This window comes from Mus caroli, unplaced genomic scaffold, assembly GCF_978045245.1.
Source record: "Mus caroli unplaced genomic scaffold, Mus_caroli_1 scaffold_16, whole genome shotgun sequence".
NCBI classification, from domain to species: domain Eukaryota; kingdom Metazoa; phylum Chordata; class Mammalia; order Rodentia; family Muridae; genus Mus; species Mus caroli.
Window position 1 is genome coordinate 3416546 of NW_028227271.1, and position 18232 is coordinate 3434777.

The following is an 18232-nucleotide window of genomic DNA, read 5'->3' on the forward strand; positions in this document are numbered from 1 at the left end:
GTTGGAGGCCGTCCTGGCTGAGAGACTCTGAAGAGAAAGTGGGGAGAGCTCTGGAGCTAGGGCAATGTCCTGTGGCAGAGCACTCAACCTGGCATGCCCGAGGCTCTGAACTCTGGCTCCAGCACCATCAGACAGTAAAAAGAGACAGAGGAACCTGCAGGTGCCGTGGTGGTGGTCGTGGTCATGGTGGTGGTGGTGGTGGTGGTAATGGTGGTGGTGGTGGTGGTCATGGTGGTGGTGGTGGTGGTGGTGGTCGTGGTGGTGGTGGTCGTGGTGGTGGTCGTGGTAGTGGTCGTGGTGGTGGTGGTGGTGGTGGTGGTGGTGGTGGGTGGTGGTGGTGGAGGTGGTTGGTGGTAGTGGTGGTGGTGGTCGTGGTCGTGGTGGTGGTGGTCATGATCGTGGTTAGTTGCTTGGTTGGATGCTTTGGTTTGTTTTGGTTTTGGTGTTTTTTCAAGACAGGGTTTCTCTGTGTAGCCCTGGCTGTCCTGGAACTCACTCATAGACCAGACTGGCCCCAAACTCAGAGATCCACCTGCCTCTGCCTCCCAGGCCAGAAAACTGGAGTTTAAGGTTGCTTCCATATCTAGAACATTCTGGGAGACAATATGGAGAAGAGTCTGGAAGAGCAGTTGGCTGTTATAACTGGGGCAACCATAGGAACAGGTTAAAAATAATCCGGTAGGGGAGGGGCAGGGAGAACTCAGTTTGGCTTCAGGGTAGAGTGGATAAGGGATGCTGGTGCTGAGGTCATGTGGGAATATGGGATAGGGACATGGACTGAGGTGCAGAGTTTTGTTCAGGTTTGAGGTAAGTTAGCTTTCTGTCAGACATCCAAGTGAAGAGTGCGAAGTTGGGAGGGAAGTCCTGGGTGCACAGTGTGAGCCATGGGCTGTGCAGTGTGAGCCATGGGCTGTGCAGTGTGAGCCATGGGCTGTGCAGTGTGAGCCATGGGCTGTGCAGTGTGAGCCATGGGCTGTGCAGTGTGAGCCATGGGCTGCACAGTGTGAGCCATATGCTGTGCAGTGTGAGCTGTGGGCTGCTCAGTGTGAGCCATATGCTGTGCAGTGTGAGCTGTGGGCTGTGCAGTATGAGCCGTGGGCTGTGCAGTGTGAGCTGTGGGCTGTGCAGTGTGAGCCATGGGCTGTGCAGTGTGAGCCATGGGCTGCTCAGTGTGAGCCATGGGCTGCTCAGTGTGAGCCATATGCTGTGCAGTGTGAGCTGTGGGCTGCACAGTGTGAGCCATGGGCTGTGCAGTGTGAGCCATGGGCTGTGCAGTGTTAGCCATGGGCTGTGTAGTGTGTACCATGGGCTGTGCAGTATGAGCCATGGGCTGTGCAGTGTGAGCCATGGGCTGTGCAGTGTGAGCCATGGGCTGTGCAGTGTGAGCCATGGGCTGTGTAGTGTGTACCATGGGCTGTGCAGTGTGAGCCATGGGCTGTGCAGTGTGAGCCATGGGCTGTGCAGTGTGAACCATGGGTTGTGTAGTGTGAACCATGGGCTGTGCAGTGTGAGCCATGGGCTGTGCAGTTTGAACCATGGGCTGCATAGTGTGAGCTATGGGTTGTGTAGTGTGAACCATGGGCTGTGAATGTGAGCCATGGGCTGTACAGTGTGAGCCATGGGCTGTGCAGTGTGAACCATGGGCTGTACAGTGTGAGCCATGGGTTGCATAGTGTGAGCTATGGGCTATGTAGTATGAGCTATGGGCTGTGTAGTGTGAGCCATGGGCTGTGTCACATGAGCCATGGGCTGTGCTGCATGAGCCGTGAACTGCATGGGGTAGAAGAAAGGGGGCATTTACCTGTCAGTGGTGTCTTGCCCTGAGGAGTAAGGTTGGGTGGTAGTGGCAGACCATGGCACCAGTAACTCCAGAGGTGGGACAAACAGCAGGTAGGACAGACAGACAGAGGACTGTTGCAGAGAGTTGTCTCGCTGTCCTTCAAGGGCCTGAGGACCAGAACCTGCAGCCTCTAGCCCAGCCTCCTGAGACTAGAAGGAAGGCGTGGGAGAGCTGTACAGCACAGGGCCCTGGAAGTCACAGCTCAGTGCTTCTCACTGTCTAACCACACAGCCCGCTTCCTGTGATGCTTGCCCGTGAGTTATCTCCACCACGGCTTCCTCTGGGGAGCTAAGTGGGGTCTCAGGGAGGCTTCCGCTGAGCTGCTGAGAGGATGAAGGCCCAGCTGGGTTCCTCCCTTCCTGTCAGCAACACCAGGTTGTGGCTCACATGTCCCATGACGGCAGGCCCTCCCTATGAAGGCCAGGGTCCAGCATCGCACAGCGCATTGCAGACACTTGCTAAGTCATTGCAGTGTTGAAGCCACCAGAGAAGGCTAAATTGGAGCAGCCAGGTTCTGGCACCAGAGACAAGTGGCTCGGTTCTGGAGCAAGACAAGTCCCCCTCTCTGGGTGACTGCCTGAAGTGTTTCACTTGCAAGGCTAGTGGGTTAGGGACGCTTGCCTACCAGAAGGACTGAAGAAGACAAAGCAGAAGAGCTCAAGTTTCAAATTGTAGTTTCTTTCCCTGGGGCTCTGCTCTCCCAGGCAGTAACCAAGGGAAGCTTGGGGAATAAATCCCTTTCACACTCTCCTCCTTGGGGTCTGGCACAGGGAGAAGCATAAAGACTGGAGATAACTTAGGAGGGGGTGGGTGGGGGCAAGAGATACCCTCAACCCTAGAAGCTCACGCTTCTTAAGTCCCTGTGGGTGCCCTCTTGGCTCCCGGAGGAGGTATGTCTTCTCACAAAGGCTGGTTAGGATCCTGTTGTCATCACGGTAACTAGCGTAACCTGAGCTCCCAGTCTTTGTCTGTTAACCCGAGGGTAGGTAGGTATGCCCTGTTCCACAGTGTAAGCTTCATAGAGAGGTGGAGAAATGAAGTCAGCGCGGAAGCACCAGCTTTAGTGACTGGCACATAGTAGGCGCTCGGGTATTTGGGTGTATGTGTGTGTGTGTCTTTGATATTAGTGACAACAGTAGAGAGATGGAGAAATGAAGCCAGCATGAAAGCACCTGCATTAGTGACTGGCACATAGTAGGTGTTCAAGTGTGTGTGTGTGTGTGTTTGATATTAGTGACAACTCACTAAACTGTTTTCAGGACCTGTGACTTACAAAGCATTGTGTACAGAGGAAGGCCCAATTGTGAACCCACAATCGGAAGGGAAGGACACAATTGTCAGAGCCATCCTCCACTGCTAAAACAGCATGCGCCTCCATTCTACACAGTTAAGAACTAGGGGAGGGCTGGAGGGACAGTTCAGGAATTAAAAGCATACACTGGGTTTCTGGAGGACCCAAGATTGGCACACTGGGCGCCTCAAACCTGCCTCTTAACTCCAGCTCCAAGGGATCCGACATCCTCTGCAACATTGTACTTGCGGGCACAGACACACACACACACATGCATTTTTTTTTTTTTTCAAGACAGGGTTTCTCTGTGTAGCTAGCCCTGGCTGTCCTGGAACTCACTCTGTAGACCAGGCTGGCCTCAAACTCAGAAATGCGCCTGCCTCTGCCTCCAGAGTGCTGGGATTAAAGGCGTGCGCCACCACGCCCGGCTACGTGTGTAATTTTAACACAGACATACACACACGTGCATAATTTTAACAATCTTTTTTCAAAACGCAGAAGCCGAATAAAGTGATAGAATGTCTTTTTAATTGCAGCACTGGGGAGGCAGAGGCAGGGGGAATCTGAGGCCAGCCTGGTTCCAGGTCAGCCTGGTCTACAGAGCAGGTTCCAGGACCGTCAAACTTAACAGTTAAGACATAAGATGGAGGATGCTCCAAATGGAGTCCTTTGAAGTAAAACTATGTTCTGTGTCCTGAGGATTTCAGATGGAGTCCCAGGGTCCTTAGGTCCTTAGGGATGTATCTCTATCCACTGTGGCCAAAAGAAGCCCCCACACTAGGCAGGCGCCTACCACTGAACATTACCCACAGCCTCTTTTAGTATTTTAAATCTGCTTGGCTTGTTTTACTCTCCCTGAAGAGTCCCATACACAGGGCATAAAGTCAAAGATTAGGCCTGTGCCGGGCAGTGTAGCTTAGTGGTGGAGCACTTGGCCCTGGCTTAAATTCCCAACACCTCAAGGAGTGGGGGATGGGGGAAGATGGCCACAGACATCGGTGCTGGCAAGTCTGTTCTCAAGGGGGCCTGGCCACAGACAGGGCTTCCTGCCTGCCTGTCTTTCCATCTCTGCCCTCACCTTCTGCGGACAGTTTTTGGCAGTAATACCCACAGGGGATTAGTGAGGGGCTGGTCACAGTGGCCGTGTCCCTTCCAGAGCACCTGAAGGAGAGGCTGGAGCAGTACGTTCAGCAGCTGCAGATCGTGCGCGTGGTTCGGCAGCGGGAGCGGAAGGGGCTCATCACAGCCAGGCTACTGGGGGCCAGCGTGGCGCAGGCAGAGGTGCTCACGTTCCTGGATGCCCACTGTGAGTAGGACACGCCCATCCGGTGCCAGGAGGGGCTGGGGCCATCCTGTCCTTGTGTTTTAGTAAGGGCTTGGGGCTCACCCACTTCCGGCCTCCCTCACACTCCAGGCGGACTCCAGGCATGGTTCCCGAGATAGCACAGCCATGAGGCTTGGTACTCAGATTAGCTGGCCCTACACAGTGATCACAGTTTCCCTGAGCGCCCTGAGGAGAAGCCCCTGCCCCACTGGAAACAAAGAAAGGAAAAAGACCCCCCAAAGGCTGGCGAGTGTGAGGGGGGAGAGTTGTTCTACGGTGGGAGTTGACACACACAAGCCCTGGAGGAGGGAGAGCTAATCTTGGAGCCTACACCGGGGTGGGGGCTGGAAACCCTGGAGGCAATCTCTACAGGTCCGTGGTGATTTGCCCTGGTCTGTGCTGGCAAGTTGCTCAAAGCCTACCTACCATCCCCCTGCCAAAGCCACCTCTGCCTGGCAGAAGTCCTGTGCCCCCTACTGTGCGCCCTCTCCTCCCTCCCTGTACCCCATTTTCTCAATTTCCTCTGAGGATAGAGGGTTCAGCTGTGGCTTGGCTCCCCTGACCTTCACCTTCTTGCTTGGGTCTGCAGGTGAGTGTTTCCACGGCTGGCTGGAGCCCCTCCTGGCTCGAATTGCTGAAGACAAGACAGCGGTGGTGAGCCCAGACATCGTCACCATCGACCTTAATACCTTCCAGTTCTCCAGACCAGTACAGAGAGGCAAAGCCCACAGCCGGGGCAACTTCGACTGGAGCCTGACCTTCGGCTGGGAAATGCTTCCTGAGCACGAGAAGCAGAGGCGCAAGGATGAGACCTACCCCATCAAGTAAGGACTCGCTGGGTGCTGCTGATACCCCACCCTGGCGCCCACTCACTCGCCTCCGGGGACCGGTACCATCCCACACCAGCATCTGCTAGGTGCTTTGTCAAACCACACTCCTTATGACATGGGTCCTTTGGCTAGCCTGTTCTTCCAGGTGAGACTCAGGAAGCCAGTGGCAGCAAGCAGGTGACCTCAGATCCTGCAGCTAACACAGGGTAGGCAAGGACCCATCCTTGTGTGACCCAAAGCCTCGAACCATGACAGCTTGCTCCAGTTTACCTAGCTGTCTGTTGGGCTGTCTGTGCACTGTGTCTCCACACCATTCCTTGATCCCAGTGCCTAGAAGGCTCAGTCTGGGCAGGGGTGTGGCAGGGTTGGGTAGGGCCGGTGAGAGAGAATGAACAAACACAGGTTGAAACTTTTTACAGTTGCCCTGAACTTTTAATTCAAGGGCCACATCCTAATAGTCTTTCCCAGCCACCTACATAGATAGTCTATTGGTGTTCTTTGGGGGATGTGAGGCTTTGTGTTTTTTATAATTGTTTTAAAATGTGAATACCAAACGGAGCCTGATATCTGCAAACCCACCTTTGAGAGGGAAGACAATATCAGAAATTCAAGGTTATCCTTGGCTATCCAGCTCAAGGCCACCTTGAGAGACCCTGTCTCCACAAAACAAAACAAAACAAAACAAAACAAAACAAAACAAACATCCTTCATAGAGCAGTGGTTCCTGGCCTTCTCCATGCTGCAACCTTTTAATACAGTGCCTCATGTTGTGGGGACCCCCAACCATAAAATTATCTTGCTGCTACTTCATAACTACAGTTTTGCCACTGTTATGAATCGTAATGTAAATGTCTAACATGCAGGATATTTGATGTGTGGCCCCCGAAGGGTTGAGAACCGCTGTCGTAGAGCCTTTGAAAGGAAGCAGTCAGCTAGATAGCAGAAAGCTAATGTGCTGCTTAAAGCCCACGGAGGCTCACCACTCTTGTTCCCTGCCTGCCCAAACCCTACAGACTTTCTACTTTTCATCTGTGTGGGTGTGGGTGTGTGTCTGCCTGACTGTCTATCTGCACATACACATGTTTTAGCATGTGTGTGGGCACACGTGTAGGTGGGTGCCTCTGCTGTGTGTTTCTGTACCCCAGGTTGATGTTGGGAGTCATTCTTAATTGATCTTCCACCTTGTTCATTGATCCAGTTAAACCCAGAATTCCAGCGTAGCTGGGGTTGCTAGCCAGCTTGCTCTGGGGATCCTGCCTCAGCCTCTGAGCTTGAGTCCCAGGCAGGTTGCTGTGCCTTTCTAGAGTTTATCTGAGGTTTCAGGATCGGAACCCAGGTCTTCACAGCTGCATGGCTAGCAAGCTAGCTGCCCAGCCATCTCCCCAGCCTCCATGTTGGTGTCTCCAGCTAAAGAGTTTGGGGGTGACATTATGGTTGCCCTACAGTTCGGATTCTGTGTGCTGCTGTCCTGTCCTGACTGTTACAGATTTTAGGCCAGCCTGAGCTATCAATACAAAGTTCCAGTACAGCCTGGACTATATAGTTAGGCCCCCATCCTGAAAAACAAAAGGAAAGAAGACGGAAGAGGAAGAAGTCAGCACTCCCTACTGGCTCTCTGCCCCTCTAAGAGCCTTCGTTTGGTGTGTATAGCAACAAACTCTTACCCCACCCAAACCAGGGCCAGGCACACAGTTGTACCGTTAAGGGCAGGGCCCTGGCTCCCACCCATCACTAACGTCCTGGCCTCTGCAAGGAGCGTCCAACTGGAGGACAAAGCTCCAGTGTTTGAGGATGAATGTGTCACTTGGCCCAGGTGCCTTGGCAGCACATAATGCTTGCTAGAAACACTTGGAGAGGTGGTTCTCCAGCAGTACTGTTGGAGGTACCGCACATGCTCATTCTCAGAGTGGTGGATAGCAGCAGTGAGAGCTAAAAGAGACACAGGGTCCCAGGAAGTAGGACAGGATACACAGGTGTTTGTTAGAGGCTACCACCTGTTGGCGTGAGTCTACAGGGAAGTTCCTGAGTGGCATTGATCCTCAAAGCTAATTTGTCAGGGATGCCCTCAGTCTTGGGAATCTTCTCAGACCCTCAAGAGCAGGCTAGTTTCGGGGTGTTCATGTGGAGTTCTAGGGTTCTCAGAGCCTTCCTGGTGCTACTTGGGTAGGTTTGGGACCCCTGGAAGAAGATAGAAGTGGCCAACAGGGAAAGCTAGCCCAAGTGTGAGGGTTTCCCAACTGAAATCCCTTCTAGATAATGGCTATAGAAGCAACATCAGGAAGGCGAGAGCACATCCAGGGAATCCCCATGGCTGGACTCTAAGACTTCTCCATTGGTTCAGTCTTGATGTGGGTCAGTGAAAGCCAGAACTCTTAGGAGTCTCCTCACAGTCCATATCGAGTTCTCCCTCCGCCTCCCCCCAGTTACCAGGGGCACCTCCACTCACCAGTGTCCCCTGTCCGAGACAACTGGCAGCTTCCCTTGGAAGCAGGCTAGGTCCCAGCAGATGCTGTGGCCATGAGGTCCCTGAAGGGATGTAGACATTGACTTTGAATGGGACAGGCCCAGCTGATAACATGCATACTTCCTTCCTGTCTAAATCCTGCCTGTTTGCTGAATCTGTCTCAGGGGGCTTCTGAAGGTGGCAGATCTGTGACTAACACCAACACAGAAAATGAGAGACTCCTCCCCTCTTTCTAGTATCCTCTCCCTCACTCTAGACTCTTCTCCCTCATTCTAGACTCCTCCCCCTCTCTAGACTCCTCCCCTCCATTCTAGACTCCTCCCCCTCTCTAGACTCCTCCCCTCCATTCTAGACTCCTCCCCCTCTCTAGACTCCTCCCCTCCATTCTAGACTCCTCTCCCTCACTATAGACTCCTCCCCCCAGCTCCAGATGGTAGCCATGCCCTCAGGCCCTGCTGGGTGGTGGTTCCTACATCCCCAATTGATCAGCCGACCAGTCCATTTAAGAGAGTGTTGCTGACTGCCTCTCTCCTGGGCCCAGTTCAAGGGGAGGTGGGCACAGTGGAAGTTAGCAGAGGGGCTGCCTGACCCAGCCGGAGCAGGACTTGAAGTAGGAGGCCTCAGAGGGGAAGCCAGCCACCAGCCCTCCCCACCTGCCTCTACTGACGATACCTGCGCTCTCTCCCTGTCTCCCGCCAGGTCCCCGACGTTTGCCGGCGGCCTCTTCTCCATCTCCAAGGCCTACTTTGAGCACATCGGTACCTATGATAACCAGATGGAGATCTGGGGAGGGGAGAATGTGGAAATGTCCTTCCGGGTGAGGATGTGCAGGGAAATCCCAGCCCCTCAGGGAAGGGTGCACAGGCATTGTCAGGCAATGGTAGCTGCAAGGGAGTTGGATCTGGAACCGACTTGAAAGGGTGTCGGCTTTCTGACATGGCTCTACTCTCCCTGCTAGGGCCGCTCAAAGTAAGTTCCAGGGCAGAACCTCCAAGAGCTTCCCTCTTGGATAATGGGAGCCGTAAGGATCCAGCTTAGCTAACGGACTGTTCTACGATGAAATCAGGTCAGGGAGTCACCATCCTCCGTATTGGAAAACTCAGGCTCCTTTTCCCAAGTCAGAGACACCCGTCCCAGGGAGCCTTTGGATTCCCCAAGTGCTTCCAGTGAGCTCTCCCTAACTGAGAGACAAGAGGTGGCACCCAGTTCTGATGGGATTCCGAGAAGGAGGCAAATCAAGATAGATCAGGAAGGCTTGCTTCTAAAAGCTGCGTGAATCCCTGTGCCAGAGGGCAAGTAATAGGAAAATGAGCTATTAACGGAGTCACCTCTCAGTGTCTGGCATATATTAAGCATACGATTGCCTTCTGGTGTTACCCGAGCTGTGGCTGTGGACTTCTGTGGCTGCCATAGCAAAGTGAGTAGCAGGTACCTCACCCAAAACAGACCAGTAGGACAGATGTCCCCAGCCAGCCCACTGGCGTAGAGAGGGGCCAGCAGCCAGTATCTGGTTCACACCGTTCAGTGAACCTCTCACCCCGACCCAGGACCTCTCCTCAGAAACTGGCACGCTCCAAGACCAGTGAGCACAAGCCACTGACGGATGCCCTGATCCAGGGAAGGTCAGGCTTTCTGTGCCTCCCGGGTAAGCTACCACATCTCCAGGTCAGAGTCCAGTGACCAGAGCTGAGCATATAAACGTAGTGTAGAAGTAGCCAGCTGCCTCTTCTCTGAAGTGAACCGTGGTAGCATCAGGACTCTGTGCATCCACAGTGCCCTAGAGAGAACCAGCACAGGCAGAAAGCCTGGAAACCCACCAATGTCATCTTCCTTCAGGGGTAGAAAGGGTAACATTTACTTCCATCTAGGATCTGGGGCCTGATATCCTGGGAACTGGAAAGTCCTGCCTGGGGGGGGGAGCGTGCCCGTCCCTCCCCTTTCTGAAGGCCCCATCCTGTCTTCTTTGCATCAGGTGTGGCAGTGTGGGGGCCAGCTGGAGATAATCCCCTGCTCGGTGGTCGGCCACGTGTTCCGTACCAAGAGTCCCCACACCTTCCCCAAGGGCACCAGTGTCATTGCGCGCAATCAGGTGCGCCTGGCTGAGGTCTGGATGGACGACTATAAGAAGATTTTCTACAGGAGAAATCTGCAGGCAGCAAAGATGGTCCAGGAGGTAAGACACCGGCGCCTGGGTGGCTGGCGAGAGAAATGCGGGATTCCAGGCCCCTAGTCAGCTTCCCAACGGCAGGGCCGTCCTAGTCCCATCTCTACCTTCCTGCCTCCCCTCATCTCTGAGAAGTCTATAAGTCAGTCCTGTGAACACCACACTGGGCTCAGAGAAGGAGCCCGGTTGCCCCTAACCCTGGGGGTGGAGTGTGTGTGGGGGTCCCAGATCTGTTAGAGGGGAGAAAAGGAAGGAAAAGACAGGGAGAAGAACCCCGCCGCCGGAGGAATGGCTCTGACGGGCTCTGATTGAAGACCAGGAGAGCTGACTGAGGAGTGAGGCACAGGGCTTGAGGGAATGTTGTGAGGTGCAGGACTGAGCAGCACAGAGTAGCTCAGTGCTCCATGCTGTCTGGGCTGTCACAACCCAGACAGGACTCAAGCTGTGACACTGACCCTTTGGGGGACTGACTCGTTGACAGAACAACTTCGGTGACATCTCGGAGCGACTTCGACTCAGGCAGCAGCTACGCTGCCACAACTTCTCCTGGTACCTGCACAATGTCTACCCAGAGATGTTTGTCCCCGACCTGAACCCCACCTTCTATGGAGCTGTAAGTTAGCTTGCACATCACCGCGGCACCCTGTCTTAGTCAGGGTTTCTATTCCTGCACAAACATCATGACCAAGAAGCAAGTTGGGGAGGAAAGAGTTTATTCGGCTTATACTTCCATACTGCTGTTCATCACCAAACAAAGTCAGGACTGGAACTCAAGCAGGTCAGAAAGCAGGAGCTGATGTAGAGGCCATGGAGGGATGCTCTTTACTGGCTTGCCTCCCCTGGCTTGCTCAGCCTGCTCTCTTATAGAACCCAAGACTACCAGCCCAGAGATGGTCCCACCCACAAGGGGCCTTTCCCCCTTGATCATTAGTTGAGAAAATGCCTTACAGTTGGATCTCATGGAGGCATCTCCTCAACTGAAGCTCCTTTCTCTGTGATAACTCCAGCTGTGTCAAGTTGACACAAAACTAGCCAGTACACACCCCAAAGATGATGCAGCCCAGGAACAGACAAGGCATGCTGGGAGGGTGGGGGAGACGATTTGGGGGTTCCTCCAGTAGTTAAAGACCCAATGAAGGGAGGAATCTGTGAGTAGTGGTTTTTAAGTGTTCCGCGAGTGAGAATGCCCATGGAGACATGTTAATACACACTGCTGGGCATGCTTAACTCTTTCTCAGCCGTCTCTGCCTTTTGAACAAGTCTGGGGTGATGCTGAGTGAGGGTCAGCTCCCGTGGGCTGGGTCTCGGGACCCAGCATCCTAAGGGGCTGCCCATCTTTCACCACAGAAGGCACCCAGCCCTCCCCTGCCCATCCTCAGGGGCCTCACTTTGCTATGAGCTCCAGGCATCTGGGCTCACACACCGAGGGGAAAGCCATTCCAGTTGGGCCCTCACCCAGCTGAGCTATACCCTGCTCCCCCGTGTTACTTTTGTGCAGATCAAGAATCTTGGTACCAATCAGTGTTTGGACGTGGGCGAGAACAACCGGGGAGGAAAGCCTCTCATCATGTACGTCTGCCACAACCTCGGCGGCAATCAGGTAGGGAAACTGTGCTCAGGCCGGGCAGGCCCGACAGAAATGTGTCCCCTCTCAGGTGCCTCCTCTACCTTTAATTGCGCTTTCCTGAGACCCGCAGTGGAGGAGATGCGGGAAGAGGTCCCCGCTTCTGCTGCAGGAAGCAGGAAGCACACAAGCAAGGTCTACGCGCTGAACCAGGGACACAGAGCTGGCGCCGTGCTGAGCACTAGAGGATGAGGGCTGTGGGTGAAGCTAGCTGCTGGGGCCCGTGGGGAATTCTTGAACGTTTTCTGTCTCACCTACACCTGTATACACTCAGCTTTTATCCTTAATTCCCCCCTGGCCAGAACCTGCCATTCTGACGCTACCCCATTCCCCCAAGTAGTGACCCCCTGAACAGCCACTACTGACATCCTGGATACTTACCCACACCCCACAGCGCAGGACACTCCCTGAGGGGTGGCTAATGCTCCCCTGACTTAGTTAGCCATCTACCACTGTGATAACACACTGTGACCAAAAGAGGAAAGGGTTTTAGACACAGGGTTTCACTGTTAGCCGTGCCTGTCCTGAAACTCACTCCGTAGGCCAGGCTGGCCACGAACTCACAGAGACCAACCTGCCTCTGCCTCCAGAGTCCTGGGACTAAAGGTGTGTGTCATCATACCTGGCAGGTGGATGTCACATTTCTACATCACAGTCTACTGTGGAGGGACGTCAGGGCAGGATCCTGGAGCAGAGGCCTTCGAGAGACAGAGCACACTGGCATGCTCTCCAGGCTTGTATTCAGCTTGCTTCCTACCCACCGGGAGCACCTGCCCAGGAGTGCCATGTCCGGCAGTGGGCTGGGCCCTCTCACTTCAATCATTAATCAAGAAAGGCCCTACAGCCCTGCCCACAGGCCAGTCTGATGGGGGAGTTTTCTCAAGCCAATCTGATGGGGGAGTTTTCTCAGTTGAGATTCTTCTTCCAGTTGACCCTAGTTAGTGTCAAGGTAACAGAAACTAGCCAACACACTACCCATGTGCTGTCCCTCAGGCATCCATTACCCAGATCTGGTATATAAGAGGGATTTAAAAACAGCTCTGGCCGGGTGTGGTGGCGCATGCCTTTATTCCCAGCACTCGGGAGGCAGAGGCAGGCGGATTTCTGAGTTCGAGGCCAGCCTGGTCTACAGAGTGAGTTCCAGGACAGCCAGGGCTACACAGAGAAACCCTGTCTTGAAAAAAACCAAAACAAAACAGCTCTGAAGCAGAGTAGCCTGGGGTATTGAATGGATTGCCAAAACGTGCAAATGAAAACAGATGTTTGAGAGCAGATACGGGGCTGGAGAGATGGCTCAGTGGTTAAGAGCACTGACTGCTCTTCCAGAGGTCCTGAGTTCAATTCCCAGCAAGCACATGGTGGCTCACAACCAACTGTAACAACATCTGACGCCCTTCTCTGGAGTGTCCAGAGTACAGTGTACTTATATATAATAAATAAAATCTAAAAAAAAAGAAAAAAAGAAAGAAGGAAAGAAAGCAAGCAGATTCAGGTACAACCAGCTTATAAGATGGTTCGGGGCGATTCACTGATGAATATCCTTTATTTCAATGGTAGTTTATTAGCACACCCAGAACCAGCTGATGCCAGGATGGTACGTGCCATGGGCTGGAGGGCACATGTTCTGGTAGTTAGAAGGCAGAGGCAGAAGGATCGTGAGTTTGAGGCCAACCTGGTGTACATGGCAGAGATCTAGACCAGCCTGAACTGCAAAAGAAGACTCCGTGTCAGGCACCGAAAAGCAGAACTAGTGTTCCTTCATGGTTGGCGCATAAGGAACATTTTAGTTCCCAGTTGAAGTGATATGCACCATTGATCAGGACAGTGATACAAAGGCTTGGCACAGCTTCCTTCCTCCCCTGGGAAGCCATCTTGTTGGCACTGTAGGGCAGTGGGCAAGCTCCCCACCGGCTCCACAGGTCATCTTTGTCTTGACTTCCAGTACTTTGAGTACACATCGCAGAGGGACCTCCGCCACAACATCGGGAAGCAGCTGTGTCTACACGCCAGTGGGAGCACGCTCGGCCTTAGGAACTGTCAGTTCGTTGGCAAAAACAGCAGAGTGCCCAAGGACGAGGAGTGGGAATTGACCCAGGTGAGTCAGTGGCCCAGAAGGCTGGGTGGGGACTGAGAGTCCAAAGTGACACATCGGTCCCCTCTCCTCTCCCCCCTCCTCTTCCTCCTCCTCTTCCTCTTCTTTCTTGTCCTCTTCTTCCTCCTTCTCCTCTTCCTCTACCTTCTCTTCCTTCTCTTCTTCCTCATCTCCCTCCTCCTCTCCCTCCCCCTCTTCCTCCTCTCCCTCCCCCTCTTCCTCCTCTCCCTCCTCCTCTTCCTCCTCTTCCTTCTCCTTCTTTCTCTTCTTCATCTTCTTGTTCATCATCTTCTTCTGCCTGAGCACCATGGGACTAGAGCAGGGTAGAATGCACGGTAGCTGTGGACTTGGTCAAGGTGTGCTACTGTCTGTTCCTGGCTGATAAAAGAGTGGAGCAGCAATGACCATGGGCGCTTCTGCCATGCGCATTTCAAGGCTGAGTCCAAATAGATGAAGGTGAAGAGTCACCCGTGCCACTCAGGTGCCTCTGTGTGCCAGGTGCAAAGCAACACACAGGCATGCATTGTCTCTCTTCATCCTTAAGGAGCCTTGTCCCAGAGGACAATGTTCCCATTTCTACAAAGCAGACAGATGACATTCAACAGTCTTGTCTGGCCCAGGCCCCACCACTGGCAAATGTCAGGCTGGGATTCAGACCTCCGTACTTATGACTGGAGGCGGGCCTTTTCCCTTGTGCCACCCGGCTGTGTGGTGGGTGGTGGTAAGACATCACCAAGCCGGAGCTCCACCTTCTTTGGTCACCTGCTCAGAATAAGAATAAGAGAGGCCTAACCATGAGGCTACAGGAAAGGATGGAGCCAAAGTCTAACCACAAGCAGGAAAAGGGGGCAGAGGTAGCCCCAAGTTTTTGAGGTTGGCCACCCCAGAGAAAAGGAGACCCTGAGAGGATTTTTCCTGTGACAGCCACCAGGCTAAAGCTGCTGTGTGCATCTCTGGGACAGAATCAGAATCGGAACGCCCTCCCTGTGCTTCATTTCACTCCCTTTCCTTTCATCCGCTGCCCTGTCTCCTTGGCCCCAGTTTAACCCTTTCCTGTGTTGCCTTTTAGGATCAACTCATCAGAAACTCAGGATCTGGTACCTGCCTGACATCCCAGGACAAAAAGCCAGCCATGGCCCCCTGTAATCCCAGGGACCCCTACCAGCTCTGGCTGTTTGTCTAGGCCTGGGGTCACCCCCCAGTGCAGGCCCAACAAGCCCTCCAGGCGGTAGGGTCACCAGGCGTCTGGGGAGTCCTCTCCCCCAGATCCTCTGGAGGCCTGAGAGTTGGATTTTGAAGCCCTGTGGCCACCAAGGCAGGACGTTCTTCTTGCAACAACACTGGTCCCACTTTCTTTCTTCCACGTCAGTGGGGAGACCAGGAGGTCACATGCTACTTGGCCCAAGGCTTTTGTCCTCTCCTAGAGACGAGCCTCGAAAGCAGCCTGAGAGTGTGTCCTGCAGAGGAACTGGAAGGGCAGAGAGCCTCTCGTGTTAGCAGACCTTTGCAGCAAACCCTCTTGATATGTATACACAGAGTGCCTTCATCCTATGTCATTTGCACAGTTATCTCTGGAGGAGACAGGGAGAAAGGAGCCATCCATTGAGAAGGTTGAGAGTGAGCTGGAGTATATAGCTCAGGGAAAGGCTCTGGGTTTGACCCCTTAGCACCACAGAAAACAGAAAAGGAGTCCAGGAGAGAAAGGCAGGCAGAGAGAAGCAGAGAGGGACAGAGGGAGGCAGAGGGCTTTTCTGCAATTGCACACCTGATAGGTGGCTCAAGCTGGGGTTGAGTCCCCGTCTTTGGTGCTGTACCAGGGGTCCTTCCAGCACACAAGAACACTAAACAGTGAGCTGCCAGTCATGCCATTTCCTGACCCCCTCTCTGATCATTCTGGCTGGCTGTCCTCCAGAAAGCCAGGTAGCGAGATGTGAGACTACATTGAGATCCTGGACTGTTAGTGTGGAAAGAAGTTCATGAGCTGAGACAGCTGGTGAGCCTCAAGCCCAGGGCCCCTTTGTTCTAAGCTATAGACGAGGAGAGTAAAAGGCTGAAGCAGGAGCTAGGCATGAAGGCACAGGTCTGCAGCCTCGGTGCTCAGAGACTAAAGCAGCAAGGTCTTAAGCTCCAAGGCCAGCCTGGGCTTCAAAATTCGACCTTTCCTCAAAGGCAATTAAAAAATAGCGTGGAGAATATGCAGGGAACTGCCTCGCAGCCCCTGAACTAAGGCAGCCCCCTCCCCTTTTACACTTACTCCTCAGCAGAAACTAGATAGGTGTTTTGTCCAAGGTCACCTGGCAAGATGTTTGGCAGTTCCAAGCTTAGACCCAAGATAAGGCTAATCAGAGTCCTGGCAAGTCTGAGGGGTCAGGGACAGCGTGCAGTTGCCTGGAGGGCTGATCTCATCTGCTTGCCTGAGTGCCCTGTGCAGAGCTGACCCGAGGATGCCAACCTTTCTACAATCAATTTGGACCCCACTGTCACTCTGCCTGGAAGAAAATAGAAATGTGCAGGAAGACTTTAGGGGGACTTCAGCATGGGACCACGAATGCCTCCTGCTCCATGCAAGGGCACATTGCAGGAAGCCTCCCTTGTCCCCTGGGTGCCAATCAGAGGTAGCCCAGCCAAGGGAAAGAGTCTGACCGAGTTGTGATCCAAGGTGGGAAGAGAGGCTGATTGAGAACCTGGTGGAAATAAAGGTTTTATGGTATTGGTCAAAGGTGTTGGATTTGAGTTCCTCTCTCCCTGCTTTAGCCATAACTGAAACAGATGGGACTGGCAAGGACCCTGTGGCTACTGTCACACCTGCAAACACTCTCCAGCCAGTGTGTATTGGGTGTGCAGTGTGTGCAAGTGTGAGATGTGAGATGGGACCCTTACCCCGTGGAGTCCCAGAATGCTTGAGGAAAGGAGTTAAAACAAGTCAGGAGAGGCCTGACATGGTGGCTGCAGGGAGAAGCTGATGGTGGTGGGTCCTAAGGCAGAGGCAGGCAGGCAGACATTAGTTTGAGGCCAGGCTGGTCTACATAGCAAGTTCCAGGCCAGCCAGGGCTACAGAGTGAGACCTTGTCTCAAAAAGAGAAAGAAGGTGGGAAGGGAAGCTGGAGAGATGACTTTGTGACCAGGAGCTCTTTCTGCACTTCCAGGGGACCTGGATTCAATCCCCTGCAGCCATATGTAACTACGTGTAACCATCAGTTCTGAAAGGTTGTGTCATCTTCTGGCCTGTAAGCACACCAGGCACATGAGTGGTACATAGACATACATGCAGCAAAAACACTCATACCTGTAAAGTGCAAACAAGTATTCTCAATTTTAAAACAAAAAATGAAAAGCTGGGCAGAGTTCAGTTGGTAGCATGGGCCTGACATGCTCAAGGCCCAGGGTTTGATCCATTAAGCCAGGTACACTAGGTATGGTGACCCAGGTTAGCCCAGACTAGTAATCCCAGAAGTTAGGAGATAGAAGCAAGAAGATGCGAGGTTCACGTGAGCTAGACTGGGAGCTGGAGACCAACATGGGCTATGATGCTAAGTTCAGATCACATTGGCATAAAGATAACAATATAGATCCTATTAATTTCTTTAGATCTTAAACGGAAACACTTTTTATAGGCCCCTAAATATATTCTGGGCCCTAAGCACTGTTCCTACTGACTAGATCTGCCCCATAGGAGAGCGGGTTGACCTGTAGGTGAGAAAGACTGTGTGAACTATGTTAACAATGAGTTAATTATAGGGAGTCAAAATCTTGGCCCTAATGTTGGTTCCATTAAACATCTAAATGTTTATCAGCCATAAACTATTTCCCCTCTATCCCAGAATTTTTATATTACCTCCTCAGCCCAATTCTGTTACACCTAGCTAAGGTGTCCACTCTAGTGCTGACAGGCTTTCTCATGTATCCCAGAATTTGTATATTACCTCTTCAGCCCAATTCTGTTATACCCAGCTAAGGTGTCCACTCTGGTGGCTTCCTCACACCCACCCTGGAACAGAGCTGTTCCTTTTTTCTTCCTCCCTTCTTCCCAGGCAGGATCATGCTGTGTAGCCCAAACTGGCCTTCCTTGCCCCATGCTGGGGGTGGGGTGTCACAGGCTTGTACTATTTCTCATTTTCATGAGCTATACTATTGCTTCAGGTATCTTTCTGGAATAAGTGCTTTGACACCAGTGGAAGTGGAAGAGAGGAGCTGCCACCGGTGTTCTGAAACCAGGACAGCTCTTGAAAGGCCTCTGTCCTGGTGCAGTTTGTGTGCTCATTTTTAGATTCTAAAACCACAAGGTGGATCAGGCAAGCAAGCGAGGTTTTACCAAAGCCTCCCTGGCAGCCAACAGGTTGTTAGAGCAAAGACACCATTCCATTCCAGGTACCAAGTGAAGCATACTTGACAAATAGGCAGTCTAAGCAGTGTGTTAAATAACCACTAAATAAAGCAACAAATCAGTATCTTTTTTTTTTTTTCTACCAAAGTGCTCTTTTTCTACTTTAAATTACTTCACCATTTGATCTAATGTATTCAAACTTCCTCTGTACAAGCTTGGATTTTTCCAAAGTTCGTGGGAAATTTTATGAGCAGAAATAAAATTTTGTCATAAACTGTA

At 52.7% G+C, this 18232-nt stretch overlaps 1 protein-coding gene across 4 annotated transcripts in view; it reads left to right on the forward strand.

Moving 5' to 3' along the window:
* Galnt6 (polypeptide N-acetylgalactosaminyltransferase 6) overlaps positions 1–18232 on the forward strand; it is a 41403-nt gene extending 23171 nt beyond the window's left edge. For all 4 annotated transcript variants that reach the window (XM_021183361.2, XM_021183362.2, XM_085831986.1 and 1 more), the window contains exons 5-12: positions 4288–4437; positions 5045–5279; positions 8449–8566; positions 9722–9922; positions 10395–10526; positions 11412–11513; positions 13480–13632; positions 14699–18232. In XM_021183361.2, the coding sequence (XP_021039020.1) occupies positions 4288–4437; positions 5045–5279; positions 8449–8566; positions 9722–9922; positions 10395–10526; positions 11412–11513; positions 13480–13632; positions 14699–14812 (1205 nt within the window). In that variant the 3' untranslated portion in view covers positions 14813–18232. The remainder of the gene's footprint in view (positions 1–4287; positions 4438–5044; positions 5280–8448; positions 8567–9721; positions 9923–10394; positions 10527–11411; positions 11514–13479; positions 13633–14698) is intronic.